Source organism: Fusarium oxysporum, chromosome 8, assembly GCF_000149955.1.
Source record: "Fusarium oxysporum f. sp. lycopersici 4287 chromosome 8, whole genome shotgun sequence".
In the NCBI taxonomy this organism is placed as follows: domain Eukaryota; kingdom Fungi; phylum Ascomycota; class Sordariomycetes; order Hypocreales; family Nectriaceae; genus Fusarium; species Fusarium oxysporum.
Genome location: NC_030993.1, coordinates 2,485,401 through 2,499,653, shown reverse-complemented (window position 1 = coordinate 2,499,653; position 14,253 = coordinate 2,485,401). Strand labels below are relative to the sequence as shown.

The 14,253-nt window shown below is 49.8% G+C and overlaps 7 protein-coding genes across 7 annotated transcripts; 4 read left to right on the top strand and 3 right to left on the bottom strand.

The window, feature by feature from the left end:
• Positions 1–2,331, top strand: FOXG_03442 (uncharacterized protein). Its single transcript, XM_018381173.1, has 3 exons — positions 1–1,079; positions 1,129–1,395; positions 1,444–2,331. Exons 1-3 carry the CDS (start codon positions 18–20, stop codon positions 2,128–2,130), a joined length of 2,016 nt encoding a protein of 671 aa, XP_018237604.1. The 5' UTR covers positions 1–17; the 3' UTR covers positions 2,131–2,331.
• A 124-nt stretch (positions 2,332–2,455) lies between these two features.
• FOXG_18554 (uncharacterized protein) lies at positions 2,456–3,099 on the top strand. The gene is made up of 2 exons (XM_018398682.1): positions 2,456–2,504; positions 2,562–3,099. Exon 2 carries the CDS (start codon positions 2,627–2,629, stop codon positions 3,020–3,022), a length of 396 nt encoding a protein of 131 aa, XP_018237603.1. The 5' UTR covers positions 2,456–2,504; positions 2,562–2,626; the 3' UTR covers positions 3,023–3,099.
• FOXG_03441 (uncharacterized protein) lies at positions 2,544–4,771 on the bottom strand. The gene is made up of 2 exons (XM_018381172.1): positions 4,658–4,771; positions 2,544–4,607 (listed from the first exon to the last, which is right to left on the bottom strand). Exons 1-2 carry the CDS (start codon positions 4,716–4,718, stop codon positions 3,070–3,072), a joined length of 1,599 nt encoding a protein of 532 aa, XP_018237602.1. The 5' UTR covers positions 4,719–4,771; the 3' UTR covers positions 2,544–3,069.
• Positions 4,772–4,884: 113 nt separating this feature from the next.
• On the top strand, positions 4,885–6,382 carry FOXG_03440 (ATP-binding protein). Its single transcript, XM_018381171.1, has 5 exons — positions 4,885–5,148; positions 5,210–5,336; positions 5,388–5,507; positions 5,560–5,784; positions 5,832–6,382. The coding sequence occupies exons 1-5, from the start codon at positions 5,086–5,088 to the stop codon at positions 6,185–6,187; spliced, it is 891 nt and encodes a 296-aa protein (XP_018237601.1). The 5' UTR covers positions 4,885–5,085; the 3' UTR covers positions 6,188–6,382.
• On the bottom strand, positions 5,641–7,764 carry FOXG_03439 (uncharacterized protein). The gene is made up of 3 exons (XM_018381170.1): positions 7,440–7,764; positions 6,682–7,381; positions 5,641–6,630 (listed from the first exon to the last, which is right to left on the bottom strand). Exons 1-3 carry the CDS (start codon positions 7,488–7,490, stop codon positions 6,545–6,547), a joined length of 837 nt encoding a protein of 278 aa, XP_018237600.1. The 5' UTR covers positions 7,491–7,764; the 3' UTR covers positions 5,641–6,544.
• A 491-nt stretch (positions 7,765–8,255) lies between these two features.
• Positions 8,256–11,711, top strand: FOXG_03438 (uncharacterized protein). Its single transcript, XM_018381169.1, has one exon. It carries the CDS (start codon positions 9,611–9,613, stop codon positions 11,453–11,455), a length of 1,845 nt encoding a protein of 614 aa, XP_018237599.1. The 5' UTR covers positions 8,256–9,610; the 3' UTR covers positions 11,456–11,711.
• On the bottom strand, positions 8,732–14,179 carry FOXG_03437 (atypical/ABC1/ABC1-C protein kinase). The gene is made up of 2 exons (XM_018381168.1): positions 11,906–14,179; positions 8,732–11,849 (listed from the first exon to the last, which is right to left on the bottom strand). The coding sequence occupies exons 1-2, from the start codon at positions 13,943–13,945 to the stop codon at positions 11,805–11,807; spliced, it is 2,085 nt and encodes a 694-aa protein (XP_018237598.1). The 5' UTR covers positions 13,946–14,179; the 3' UTR covers positions 8,732–11,804.
• Between the last annotated feature and the right edge of the window lie 74 nt (positions 14,180–14,253).

Sequence of the window (14,253 nt, the reverse complement as noted above, 5' to 3'; positions counted from 1 at the left end):
ACCACATATAGTAATGAATGCAGAGACGAAAGATAAAATGTAATGCCGAAACTCCTTGCCAACGATGTGGCAACCTCAACTTGGCCTGTCTATATGCCCCGAACTGCTGCTCTGGGAACTTTAAGGAATCAGACGAGTTCAAACAGGTCACATCACAACTAGGCCGCCTTCAAGAAGAAGTCGGTTGGCTTCACCAAACCGTCAAGGCCCTTCAGTCCGAACCTGCCCGTTATTCCTCACTTGGTGACCGAACAATGACCCATGGCCACGGCACGCCAGCAGTCGCCCCTTCGCCCTCTCATAGTTCTACTTCACTTAACCGCCAGGACAGTTCAAAATATGGTTCTTTCCGTGGCCCAACAAGCATGGCCTTCAGTCTCGACGTTGCCAACAATACTATCAACAACATGGGCTACAAAGGCATATCAGACGAGGAAAATCCACACCTCAACGATGGCATGGGCTCCATGTCCACGCGACCAAGAGATCCCCTCCACGAATTCGACAAGGACGAAATGGTTCGCTTGTGTCGTCTGCATGAGGAAGAGATTGGTATCATGTACCCTGTGCTCAACATTCAAACCGTGATATCCCATGCCAAGAATATGGCCACATTTCTCGAAACCCTACGACAACAAAGCCCCAGAGAATTGGTCAACGACGATAAGACTCTACAGCTCAAAATCATCATGTGCTGTGCTCTAGTGGTGGAAGAGCATGGGCATAGTGATAAAGCCATTCGCTTGTTTGAGAGCATGGAAACGGTTCTTAACCGAAAGCTCATGGCCGAGGCTGCGGATGTCACGACCTTACCGATATTGGCTCTAGTTGCTGGGTATAGATTTCTCTCCAACGATGAAGTTTTGGCTTGGAGAGTTATGGGTCACGTCGCACGGTTATGCCTGGAGCTTGGCATCCATCAAAGAACAGGTCTGATGCGAATCCAGGATGAAGAGGAACGTAAGAATGCTCTCGTCAGCTTCTGGTCGGCATATGTTCTGGATAGGCGATGGGCTTTTGCAACTGGGCTGCCTTTCGTCGTTCAAGACGAGGAAATCGATTCAGAGCTGCCATTCCCAGTTAGTACTTGATGAACCCACAATCCGTGTCTCAGCTAACGATTTTAAGGAGGAATATCCTTATCTGGTGGCCATGATCACCTATTCTCGGATAGGTGCAAAGGTGTGGCGACAAGTAGCCCATTTTGGACCGGTTCTGGCACGCGATTTGCGCTCAACGGAACTGGAAAACGTCGACCAGGAGTTGTTACAGTGGTATGAACAGATTCCCGAAGAGGTCAAGGTTCGTAACTGGGACAAGGAGAAGCATATAACGTCGACTCCCTCCTATAATCTGCAACGCCTACGGATCTGGACATATTTACGCCTGAATCAAGTAAGTGTTGTATTCAAGACTCAGTCGGTATAGGCTAACAACATGCAGATGCGGATCTGGCTTTACACGCCTGTGTTGCATAGCGCCACAAGCATCATGGCGCATCCTGCGCAGTCGGAACGTGTAGTTGACATCGCCAAAGACACTATCCGATACCTTAGCCACCTGAATAACACAACCAACTTATACAGACGTGTACAGGTGTTCTACCACCAATTCCTCACATCTGCAATTGCGGTCGTCTTCCTCGCATCTGTTCATGCCCCGGTCCGCTTCAGCGCTTCCTGCCGTGAGGAGTTTTATATGGCTCTCGAGCTGGTAAAGGATTTATCCGCCAAGAGCTGGGCATCGCAGCGACTTTGGCGCACAATTCGATCACTCAAAGACGTGGCACCGCGATTCGGACTTAATGCTGAGGACGATCCCCAGTCAACAGCAGCATTAGGGATGATAGGGCTTGCTCGAGGCCACATGGAACAACAACAACCGTTCCGCAAGCCCTCTATTCCGGGTCAGCAATCACAAGCTGCAACCCCAGACTCGATGGCTCAGAACGGATCACGAATTCAAGCCGAGATGTCACGAATGTTCGAGGGCTATGTAGGGTTGAATGGATTCCAATACAACGATAATGATGGACAACAGGGGCCGAATGCTGAAGTTTCTGAAGCGTCCAACAGCGGCATGTTTGGAGTTGATGGTACTGTCTTTCCTCAGTTCAAGGAGATGTATTAGCCAACCATGCTAAGTATTTTGTATATTGCTAGTATTTAGATATGATATCCCCTCCTGTACACTAACTTTCAGATAGTCTTGGATATATCTGGTGGCGTAATATGGCGCTCAAAATGGAGATACGAATTGAGTTGGTAATGTACCATTTGATAATGAAGAATTGATGTTCTGTGTTCAGGCACTTGAGTCGTTTTTCAGGCCGTTATGGTTGGAGGATACGCTAGAAGCATATCTGACATTTGTGCAAAAACCTCGAGATAAATGAACAAAACTACTGCATACTACGGTATCATGAGAAGTTCGGGCTCAGCACATCGATGGTATAAACTCATCCTTGTCTTCGTTGTGGGTATGGTCAGCAAATCGGTAGCTTAGTAAGTCAGGATCTGTGAACCATGTCTTTTCATCTTGAAAATCTCAACGTTGTCTAGATTCCACCACTCTTCTCTATCATTGACCTCTGATAACTTGACAACTCCAGCATCGGATCATCATCATGCTGTTCACAGCAACGATCCCCTTCCTCATCCACGCTCTCATTGAAACCCCAGCTGCCTTGACCTTCATCCTGAAGCCCTCCTCACAACTTCAACCGCTTCCTCCATCGGCAGCTCTGATTCTTCAGTCATTCGGTGGTCTTCTTCTCACGAGTAACCTCATTGCTCTCATCTTTATCCGGCGGCCGTTTGATGACGCAACTCGTCAAGCTGCGCTCGCCTTTTCCTTCTGGCATTTATGGCCTAGTTATCGAGCTTATATGCGAATGAATGGCTATACAGAGGAGGAGGAAGCTTCAACAACCAAGACATTAGGAGGACCACTGGTGCACCTAGGAGTTCACATTGTTTTGTTGACCATGTTTCTTTGTACCTGGTATTTTGGTAATGCTTAAGCAACAGTCTATGACATCTACAATTACAACTTTTTTCGTGTCCCCCTTTAGTTTCTAAACAGCCGGAGTCCTGCCTCCTCAACATCAACATCCATGTCATCCTCGCTCTCGTCTTCGTTAAGCTCCATCTTGCGGCCGAACAGCGTGCCGAAGAAGCGGTCAATAGCACCCTGCTCCCACGCACGTCGGTCCTCAGGCGCCATGAAGTTCTGCAGCTTCTCGTGAACTGTGAAGCGCATCTTGCGGCCCTTGCTGGCCTTGCGGTCAACATTCTTTCGTGACTTGACGTCCTTGGCTGCTGTGAGAACGACCGTGGGGACGGCAGCTCCAGCTCCAGCTCCCGATGAGCCTTCCACTGTACGCTGGTCCACAAGCTCCTTCAGGAGAACCTGGTAGAAGTCGGCGTCGTCGTAGATGTTGCTGTTCTCCGATGCACCCTTTGCAGCTTGCGCTGGGGCACATGAACGAGGGACGCGAGAGCGCTTGGCGAGACGGTTGTCGGGGTCAATAAGCTGCTCCTTAAGGGCACTGACAAGAGTCTTGTTTCGCGACTCGAGCCCCTTGGGTGCTGTGACATTAACGGACTGCACCTTGCGAGACCACTTCTCAAGGCGATCCTCCCTAGATTTAATAGATCGTTGTTCCTCCGCTTGTAATTGCTCCCAGATCTCGCTTGTGGCCATAGACACATCTAATTCACGCTTGCGCTTCTCGCCAGCTCGAGATGGTCCAAAGTTATCCTTAAGGCTGCTGATAGTGTTGAGGAGCTTGATGGCTGCCTCTTCAGCAGCCTCGTAGGGCTCCGATTCGGGCTCGGGGTTGGCGTCGAGGGCATCGAAGGTGTTGGCAGCAATGAGGGCTTTCTGTAGGCGAATTCGAATGTTGAGGAGCCCATCATAGGCCTTGCGCTGCTGACGGATTGCCAAACCCTTGTCAACATCGGGTCGAGTTGATAGGGCTGCCATAATGGGTTTTGCGTTCTTAGCCTTCGCCTCTGATTCCTCGTCATCGCTTTCGCTATCATCATCGTCCTCATCCTCTTCTCCCGAGCCCTCCTCATCGTCGGGGCCTTCCTCACCATCGACCAGAGCGTCAAGACCATCGTCCATGTCGTCCTCAACTAACTCGGATTCGTCGTCCTCATCTTCGCCAACGCCAGCGCCGCCGTCATCGGAAGACGACATGTAGTCAGCAGCGGTAGCTCGCTTGCTAACAGGCTTTTTTGGCTTGGAGCTTCCTCGGAAAGTAAACTCCTTGAAGCGCTCCTCGTCGCTTTCGCCAAGAGCGTCGTCGCTCTCGATTTCTGAGTCGTTGGCCTCAGCCTCGTCGCGTGCTAGATCTGCGGTCTCAGGATCGTCGAATTCCTCATCGCCCGACTCCTCGTCTTCCGACTCGCTCTCTTCTTCGAGCGCATCTCGCGAGACTCGAGAGCCTCGGTACTGGTGACCGAGTGACAGGCCCTCCTGTTTCCTCAATTTACTCTTTCCAACGGAAACATAGTGCTCAGTACCCGCGTTCTCGTCCTCGCTCTCTTCGCTACCGCTGCCATTCTCGCTAACTTCGACATTGGCCTCGGGATCGTAGTCTTTTAGAACGATTAGAAGCTATAGGTCATATGATAGTGTAGCGACTTACCCTTGGCGATAGGCTCGTCCAAGTCTTGGAACTGCTTTGCGCGACCCTTTGCTTTGGCCATTTTAATGATTGAATTGTCAAGTCTTCCACTGACAAACAGACGCTCCCACGTTGGAAATTTTCTGAGGAATGGCCTTGAACTTTTAGGCGGTGGCAGATGGCAGAACTGTCGCAACTCAGTGTTAGTGGAGAGAGCCCTGTATTAGGTAGTCCGCTAGCTCAAGCTCCCAGCGGTCTATGAGTTCCATGACACCTTATTTGGTCAGACTCTCGTATTCTTGACATCCTATGAGTAGACAATTCAATATGCTGCTTGTTTACGCACTATAGACATTGAAAAAACCCCTATAACTCCGAATTGAGGAGTCCAAGCTTAGTACGCCGAGGTCCTGAGTTATATCCCATCTAAAGCCATAAAGACTCTCAGTATGCGTCCAACATCTGCCCGCCTCTTTCAGAGCCTCCGGCCGCTGCAACATGAAAATCCATTAGTGAGTGATCTTCTTTGGTACTCAGTACTATCAAGTTAGAGCATAGTTGATACTATTCCAGGGTCTCCCTCGATCAGGAACGCCGCCAACTTGGGGTAAACGCCCAGTCCGTCGCAAAATCACAGGTGTCGAGAAAGTCATCGCAGTATCCTCAGCGAAAGGTGGTGTAGGCAAAAGCACAGTTGCAGGTATCTATAGATGTCTCCTGAGACTTGAGATGTTCTAACAAAGGCGACTAGCAAATCTGTCTCTGGCTTTTGCTCGTCTTGGCTTTCGTGCTGGGATCCTGGACACTGATATCTTTGGTCCATCTATTCCAACCTTGTTTGACCTCTCAGGAGAACCGAGGTTATCAAATAGTCAGTCACTAGGGCTCATAACGCCCTCTGAACATGAGCTGACAGGACAAAGATAACCAGCTCATCCCTCTTACAAACTATGGAGTCAAGACCATGTCCATGGGCTATCTGGTTGGCGAGAATGCACCAGTAGTCTGGCGAGGCCCCATGGTGATGAAGGCTATTCAGCAGCTTCTACATGAGGTAGAATGGGGTGGTCTTGATGTTCTTGTCCTAGACCTTCCTCCAGGTACAGGAGATACACAGTTGACTATCACACAGCAGGTCATTTTGGATGGTGCGTTTCTATGAGATGTCACGTCTGTTTCTACTAACAACCGCCAGGCTCTGTCATTGTCACAACTCCTCATACTCTTGCCACTAAAGATGCTGTCAAAGGTATCAACATGTTCAAAACAGTCAATGTCAATATCCTTGGCTTGGTACAGAACATGTCCTTGTTCACATGCCCTCATTGTCATGGAGAAACCAATATCTTTGGTTCCAATGCAAGGGTCGAGAAGTTGTGTCAAGAGCACCAGATCGACTTTTTAGGTGATATCCCATTACACCCCAATATTGGAGACGACGGGGACAGAGGAAAACCCACAGTAGTGGCAGAACCTACGAGTGAGAGGGCAAATGCCTTTTTGAAGATAGCACAAGATATCTGTCCCAAGATCGATCTGAGTGGTAAATAGCCACCGAACTTCTACTCGGCCGCCATGTATCAACAATATAGAGTAACTTGTACAATAATGATTCCTGTCAGCCCAATTTAGTAAAACACTCAAAGCCAGGGGGAGAGGTGTTGTCTGCTCATGTAACATTATTTAATTAACACCGGCTAGTCTATGAACATAGACCGCGTCGCTCCTATATACTTGAGTCTGAAGAAGAAGAACTGGATTAATCGCCAGAAAGATAAGTCGTTAGCCTCTGCTGTGATCAAATGCAAGGCATGTTACCAAACAAAGCAATAAGCTTCTGAGACTTCCCGAACGCCCCTGTGTGCTCTTGAGTATCGAACCGAGTGTCCTGTCAAGAGAGAAAGGTGATTAGTCTAGCTCATCGTTCATTTGATAGACATGACGGCTTCGAGTGGGGTCTTTTCGCATGGCTTGGCCAGAGCCTGTGAAGCCAACTGAGAACAAGTTAGTATCTGATTCATAAAATGAGCAACATAAGTGCATACCTCTACCATGAACGCCGTCTGGAGTACGGAACATGCTGTCCTTCTTTTGGTTCTTTCCAAACTTGGACTTTGCGCTGAATTCTTGCCACTTATTCTTGTTTTTCTCAAGCTCCTTCTTGGCCTTGATCTTCTTGGCCTTGGGAGGCTTTACTTCACCATCTTGCTCGGCTGCCTTCTTCGCTTCGGGATATACTGTCGCGCCCGCTGATGAAACCAGCCCAGGGGCTGGAGGTGTTGCTGGTGCTGAAGTTGTTGGCGTACCGTCCGCCTTTCGCTTGTTTGACACAGGTCGAATATCGCGAGACCGCAAGGTCTCAGTGTTATCGTAGGTCTTGAACTTGACGGTGTAGATAGGGTCTGTTGAGGATCCAGTGATAGATGTGATGCGCGCTGGGTAGAAAGCCTTGTCACCAGAAACCCACTTGGCTAGAATTGTATCGTTGACCTGGTAGTTTACAGGAGCCTGCTTCTCTTCCTCCACTGGAGCTGCTTTCTTAAAGGCTGGATGGTTCTCGCGAGACCATTTCTCGGGCTGAGGTGGCGGTGATGGTTCTTTGGGGGCGGGCTTGGGCGCCTGGGCAGGCTTGAGCTCAGCAATTTGTTCGTTGAGAAGATCGATGAAGCTGTTCAACTCGTCCTTTAAAGCTTTGAGCTCGGCGTTATCGGGGTCATCGCGTAGCTGACCAAGAACGATATCGAACTAGAGGAATACGGTCAGTATGAATGACATATCATGGATGAATGGATGGGGGTCGTACTTGTTCTTGGTACGTCTTCTTCTCTTGTTCGATTTCAGCGATAGACGACATGGTCTGGGATCTTCTTTTTGAGGTCGGAAGGGATGAATAATGCCAAAAATCGGGTTTTCTGGTAGGTACCTAAGTATTCGAAGCGGTGATGGGTTGGTTCGTGGGGTTCCTTGACGCACTGCACGAGATGAGATTGAAGATTCCAAGTTGGAGTTAAAGGTCACGTGCGTAGCATCTAGGGAAAGCACCCCAGATTATCCCCGCCAAAAGCTTCCGGAAGATGAGGGTGAATAAGAAAGGAAGGGTTTCCAATCTGACGAGCCATATTTCAGAGCATCCTAATAATTACATCTACAAACGGCAGATGGCCTCTTTCTAAGTCCCGGCTTATGTCTATGGGCTATCACATCTGTTGATGGGTTTTGCTTCTGCGAGTAGGTTGCGCGTCTTGGAAGGATAGGCCCAAGCAGCAAAGGAGACAGTAATTACGTTAGGTAAGGTAGTCAGTATATGATTTTGGTTAGCAAGAATCAAATCATATGGATCGATTTCATCACTCTTTCGTCCCACGTATGATATCGTGACTATCACGATCGTTAAAGATTACCTTGCTGAATCACTCACGGATATGCCGCCTAAAGTCGGCCCGGAAGAGAGCAAGGCAAAGGCCGGGCCAAGCTCCGTCTAGCAGTGTTTATTACCCAGTTCTCCGCGAGCCCCTAGCGGTTCGTAGCTAATGCAGTGTGTATTACAGGTGACGCATTCATGATTTAGTGGTGTTCAACTCAAACTATGTTTCTCTTTTTTAGTTCATGTCCTGTTTCTGGGTTCGTTCATTTTTGTGACAAGTTACACAACGAACCAAAGGCTTCGTAATTGGTCTCGGTTTGCCAAAGAAGGATATTCCATGGGTTCCGATTGCGGCTCCGTGTCCGCCTGTGACCATCAATCTCATGGATCTCATTCTCATCTCAGTCGTGTTCTAAATAGAATGACTCCAATCTTCTGTTGGCTTACTTGCTTGCTTGGCATTTCGCACTATCACACCTCAACATGTTCACTCGCTAATCACTGCTGCTGCTACTGCTGCACGATCAAAGTAATTATTTCGTTCGTTCGCTCGCTAGCTCCAACTCATTTTATTGTTCGGCCGTGTTCAAACCAGACACTCTTAAGACGGACACTTGTATGGATACCCACCTACGTTATACTTCAGAGTCAGAGTCAGAGCTAAAACTAAAAACCTTTGTGGACAAATCCAATCTTGATAATTAGCAAGCCTTCTTTTTCGTTCCCCTCCTCTCCATCACAGCCTACTATACCTACCTAATACTAAAGATTCATTCATGCAACTCAAGTCAAGTTGACTGGTCTTAGCACTGCCAGCCTCTGTCTCGGCAATAGACTAGCTTCATCTCCGCCGCTCAATTTGTTGGTCTTGTTTGGCTCTTGATTGTTCGTTGCTTCTTGGGCCATGCCTGGTCTGTCTGGTCTGGAATTGCTCGCCTATACTAGTAACGAGACCAAGGCCTTACCTTACTCTTACTCGCCTACCGACCTTGTCCATACTCTTTTTTTTTACTAGACCTTCCCTTACGTCAAAAGTTGCTTCTGCTCAACGCCGGGCACTTTTCTTCTTTAATTTTCTCTCCCTTTCTTTGTCACCTTCTTCTCCCCAGACTCCAGACTCACAGTGATCGCCGGCCCATCTCCGCTCCTCCACTACTCTCGGCTCTCACCGATTCTTCTCGCGGCCGATCCATTGACATTGACATCACTGAAAGGGAGCCCTACAAATCTGACTTAAAGGGAGCTCCATAATTGGCAACGGGGACGGAACCACCACCATTCGCGATCCGCCGACGACTGCCTACCTACCTAATCTTTGATACGACACGGAGTCAATTAATCTCCTACAACCTTTCTTATTCTTTGGCACCTATTTTATTTGCAATTGCTGCTGCAGCGCCCACGATATTAAATACCCTTGTCATCAGTACAACCAAAAAGGGAATATAACATTCGTAGTCAGTCGCAAACACAACAAAGGAGAAAGCCGCGAAAAGTTGAAAATCTTTTACCGCTCGAGATCGGATACGACCAATTCGCCGTCGCATCACCCAGAACGAACTGCGCACAACCTTTATCTTGCTGTATTATACCTCCAATCCCTACCAACCATGCCTCACACCCGAGATGCGGACAGCGCATCGTCCTTGAGCGGCCAATCAAAACGACCTCCGCTCAACCATCAGGAGAGTGATTCGCAGAGCGAGAGCAGCGGTGTTAACCAACAACACCAACACCAGCAGCAGCATCGGAGACACCATCGTCATCACCAGCGACAGCACACTGTTGGTCACCTCCACCACGCCCGCGGCCCAGCATCAAAAGCTGCCCCAAAGCAGCCTAAGCTCAGCCGTCGCCATACCGATACCCCCGATCAGATCGAGCAGCAGCAGCAACACCGAATCTCCTCCGGTCCCAATTCTCACCGACGAGCTCTCAGCGACGCAAAACTCTCTTCTCGCGAGTCTTCATCTGGCAACCTTACCAAGAGCGCATCCCAGACGAAGCTTACCAAGAATTCCTCCCACACAAAGCTCAACAAGAGTTCTTCCCAGACAAAACTAGTCAAAAGTCCCTCGCATACGAGAATCGCCAAGAGTCCTTCGCACTCAAAACTTAAGCGCAATCGCTCGCATACAGAAGTCGGGAAGCGCACTCGGTCTGCAGAATTGAAGCGCGCTTCAAGTACAACAATTGTTTATCAGCCTCAAATCTCTCACGGCAAGTCGCAGGTCCATTTTGATTTGGGTAACGAGGAGGACGAATGGGTCGACGCGAGTGGCTCTAATTCCCCCTACCTCTCCCGCAAGGGCTCTCTCAACAGTAGTAACCACTCCGTGCACCACCCCGACGACCGCGCTGGCGGATCAAGACCGGTTACACCCAACGATTCCGCCGCTCCAAAGCCGGCCGAGCAACCGCAACACGAACCGGAGCAACGGAACTCAACGAGCCCCGAGTTGGAGACGATACATCACAAGGAGTATCTCACATCCCGCATATTACAGCGCACTCCGTCCCACGGAGCTCCGCCCCAAATGAGCGCAGACCTGGCACAGATCTCTCCTCGCCATTTTGCGCCAGCCTCTGCTGATGCCATAGGGTCAGGAACTCTTGCGGGGAGTAATCAGGATGAATTGACATCCCGGTTTGTCGAGGCTGTTGGTTCTGGATTGACTAGTGAGGGATCCTTCTACCGACCACCTCGGGGGGACTTTCGCCGATACGATGATGCGCCTCAAAAACCTCGTTCTGTGACCAGCTTGCAAGGCGACCGTGAGGAGCGCCGAGAACCCCCAACAAGCGCACCAAAAGACGACATTGATGATAGCGCACTAGCGCCTAAGGCGTCCCGACGGGCTGCGCCGCCTGCCGCTCAAACATCGCGAACACAGCAGAAGCTTAACCTGCAGCGAGCCAGTTCCGTGATTGAGCCCGGGCAAGCAGTTGGTGGTGTCGGAGGTGTAGTCGGTCATACCCCACTCATCGGTGTCGGTGGTCCCGGATATGATGGAGGTAACAGTCGAGATCCACGTGTAGGCAAGCTCTTGGAGCGTACAGGCATGGAGTATCTCGTTGTTCGAAGACATCTCAACCCTATTTCTCGTTCACTCGAGCGTCTCAACCATCTCCCCGGTATGGACAAATCATTGCGCATCCCACGTCCGGGCACCGCCTCTACAAACGGCAAACGTTCCACAGATCTCACTATGCGCCAACACACCCGCAACGTCAGCATGCCTGATCCTCGACGACCGATGACGCCGAAACGCCCTACCTCAGTACGGACAACAAACTGTGCCTCGTCGAGCTACGACGGCAACGACGACGATGGCAGGCTGACAGACCGGCTAAGCGGATCAAGCCTGGTTGGTGGTGAAGAGGAAGATGGTACCGCAGCCATACTGAGGAACTTATGGGACAAGTCTATGGAGTTGAGTGCCAGCACGGATTAGGAGTTCCTTTTCGTTTCTTCGTGATTCTAGGGATCAAGGCGTTATGGTGCATCTATGGTATAGGAAGTGCTCAATAGGCACCCAAAGATAGAAAGGCGTGAATCAAGACAGCGTCAATTTAGACGGTATTAAGCGAAGATGTAGACTCACGATATTGTTACGTGAAGGCGGTGGCTTATGGTTAGAAAGGGGACCAGCCTATATAATAATTCAATGAATTTACGCACGTCTAAGAGTAGTTCTCTGTCAAGTCGCGTCTCTCATGTATTCCTCGCGTGTATATCATTCCAACCCGTACGCCTTCTGATGCTGTACTCCGCGAATTCTAGTTTAAACAAGATCTTTATAATTATACATTGGGGGAAAGCTGGTCATACTTGACACATCGTTCGACCTAGTTAAAATTAGCATCTCATGGCTTTAAAAGCTACTCGACATCGGGCAACCTACGTCTTCAATGCTGGCTTGCATAAATCGTCTTGCTTCTAATCCCAGCCATACTACTAGCATGGAAAAGTCGCCATGCTTTGCCATACCTGCGCCGCTCTGTGCGCTGAGTTGACGGAGAATTGGCAGTGAGCTGCTGAGTAGATCGACATCAGGGTTCAGGCTGCGACCAATGCCCTCAAGAAGCAGAATACTGATAACGACGTTGACAAAATCTCCCTCGAGACGAACATGATGGTTTCGAACCATGCTAAGCACCTCTTGCAGGATATCGCCAATCTTAACATTACCGAGAGCTAAGGTACGGCTCTTGACACCGAGAACCAGATGCTGCATCTTCAGGGCAAATACTTCTTTATCGAGCACGGCATCTGGTTGGCGGCAGCGCTCGCACATGAGATGGCCGGCCTTGTAACCGTCAAACTCAGCAACGGCGCGGAAGAGGTCGAGGAAGTTCTCGCGGTTCACAGCATTAAGCTCAGTCACGAGTCCAGTGTCGATGAAGATGAGCTGAGGTCGGAAACCTTCAGCATCGATCTTAGCCAGCTCCGCTTCCCATGCCTTGGGGTCCTTGCGATGTCGATATGGTCGAAGTCGTTCAAGCACTTGCTCAGTCACGTCGTCCTTCTCATCGGGATGCGCCTTTGTCATGGTCTTTCGTAGACGCAACTCAGGATGAGCAGATTGATAGAACCGCACCATGATGTTACCAGGATGTAAATCAGCGTGGACAAAGTTGTCAAGGAGCAACATGCGGAGGAAGGCGTCAAGACCTTCATCAGCAATATCATGCTGGAAGACACCGCCACCATTCTCCATAAAGTCTGCCAATGGGATACCCTGGGCATATTCTTCAATAAGGACATTTCGCGTTGTGTACTCAGTGTGCGGGTATGGGAACCAGGCTGTAGATCGATCTTTGAAGTTCTTCCGGAAAGTGGCCAGATTTGCGGCCTCTATGCGAAGATCAAGCTGAAGCTTCATCATCTCCCCAAATTGAGCAACCTCATCGGGCAGTGAGAGCCACTCTATGGTAGGAATCAAGTTGAGTAGGGAAGCAAAAAAGCCCATGATGCGAAGGTCTCGTCGAACCGTCCTCTCGACGTACGGGTGCAGCACTTTGACTGCAACGTAGGACGATGGTACTCTCTGTGGAGAGCTCTTGAGCACCGTATCAACATTGCGCTTCACGTTTTGCGCCAAAGGATATGAGTCATGAAGATCAGCTTCCTCTGGCTTAGCCAGACCAGGCTTCAGCTTGGCCTTGTAGACCTGAGCGATAGCGCCAACACCTAGAGGCTTCTCCTGGAATTCGTCAAAGATATCTTCAAAACGGCGGCCGCCAAAAGCAGCTTCCACAGTCACGCGCGTGGCATGGAGTGAGTGAGCCGGCGCATTCGAGTGAAGTTTAGACATGATCTCGCACATTTCGGTAGGGAAGATATCGGTTCTCGAAGCAGCCCATTGTCCGAGTTTGATAAAGGCTGGGCCAGCCAGTTCCATCTCGTTAACCAAGAAGCCATACCACCAGAGCGTACCTGATCGTTCATTGTCTCTATCGGGTTGTCGCTTTCCAAAGTATATGGCAGGAATTGTGATTATCACCGGAACAAAAATGACGACAAGCTGGAGAAAACGGAAACCAGTGCATACAGGCTCGATGATCAAGAGGTCGATCAAGTACTTGATGCGCTCTCCGAGCCTCGAAAGACCATGAGAATCGGCTGATACGCCCTTTTTCACCTCGGCCCGTGATACCTCGAGCATGCGCTTCTCGCCTGTCTCTTGATCATTGCCGTTTTCTTGTTGCGACAGCTCAACAAAGGCAGCCGTTCCTAGTGCCGCAGCACCACCGGACGCACGCAGAGCTATTCTTTTCGGTGCGCCTTTAGACCATTGTGTGAATCGAGGGCCGCGGGGGCTTTGGAACGCGAACCGACGACCAAGACTGGCGATGGTGAACCTGGCGTGGGAGTTGACATTGGGGTATGTTCGGAAGCCCGGGTGGACGAAAAGCCGGCCTATGAAGGAGCAAGCTCTCATCTCGGAAGGGGGAGTGTCTTTCTAGGGAATTGTATTGACGCGGACACTCTCATGTTCGAGCAAAGCCTAGGGGCGATTGCATTCGGAGAATGGTCAGATTCGAAGGTTGATATGAAAAAGAGACGAGTCTGGCATGTGCAAGCGCGTTAATGATGCAAAGACTCGGATCGATTTACAAGGATGCCCGCCAATGGATCCCCTGGGAACGAGCTAGATCAACAATTGGTGTTGGTGACGTCGGGTTGATAACCAAAGTGACGTACAAAATTCGTACCCACTGTATCTTTTCTAACGGAAATAAATCGGAA

Bases quoted from the DNA above. Each gene is read 5' to 3' on its own strand.
- FOXG_03442 (XM_018381173.1), top strand. From the start codon at position 18: ATGCAGAGACGAAAGATAAAATGTAATGCCGAAACTCCTTGCCAACGA. The intron at 1,080-1,128 runs GTTAGTACTTGA...AACGATTTTAAG, and splicing joins ATTCAGAGCTGCCATTCCCA to GAGGAATATCCTTATCTGGT. The intron at 1,396-1,443 runs GTAAGTGTTGTA...AACAACATGCAG, and splicing joins CATATTTACGCCTGAATCAA to ATGCGGATCTGGCTTTACAC.
- FOXG_18554 (XM_018398682.1), top strand. From the start codon at position 2,627: ATGCTGTTCACAGCAACGATCCCCTTCCTCATCCACGCTCTCATTGAA.
- FOXG_03441 (XM_018381172.1), bottom strand. From the start codon at position 4,718: ATGGCCAAAGCAAAGGGTCGCGCAAAGCAGTTCCAAGACTTGGACGAG. The intron at 4,608-4,657 runs GTAAGTCGCTAC...TCGTTCTAAAAG, and splicing joins GGACGAGCCTATCGCCAAGG to ACTACGATCCCGAGGCCAAT.
- FOXG_03440 (XM_018381171.1), top strand. From the start codon at position 5,086: ATGCGTCCAACATCTGCCCGCCTCTTTCAGAGCCTCCGGCCGCTGCAA. The intron at 5,149-5,209 runs GTGAGTGATCTT...ATACTATTCCAG, and splicing joins TGCAACATGAAAATCCATTA to GGTCTCCCTCGATCAGGAAC. The intron at 5,337-5,387 runs GTATCTATAGAT...AAAGGCGACTAG, and splicing joins AGGCAAAAGCACAGTTGCAG to CAAATCTGTCTCTGGCTTTT.
- FOXG_03439 (XM_018381170.1), bottom strand. From the start codon at position 7,490: ATGTCGTCTATCGCTGAAATCGAACAAGAGAAGAAGACGTACCAAGAA. The intron at 7,382-7,439 runs GTACGACCCCCA...GTATTCCTCTAG, and splicing joins AGAAGACGTACCAAGAACAA to TTCGATATCGTTCTTGGTCA. The intron at 6,631-6,681 runs GTATGCACTTAT...ACTTGTTCTCAG, and splicing joins AGACGGCGTTCATGGTAGAG to TTGGCTTCACAGGCTCTGGC.
- FOXG_03438 (XM_018381169.1), top strand. From the start codon at position 9,611: ATGCCTCACACCCGAGATGCGGACAGCGCATCGTCCTTGAGCGGCCAA.
- FOXG_03437 (XM_018381168.1), bottom strand. From the start codon at position 13,945: ATGAGAGCTTGCTCCTTCATAGGCCGGCTTTTCGTCCACCCGGGCTTC. The intron at 11,850-11,905 runs GTAGGTTGCCCG...AATTTTAACTAG, and splicing joins TGCAAGCCAGCATTGAAGAC to GTCGAACGATGTGTCAAGTA.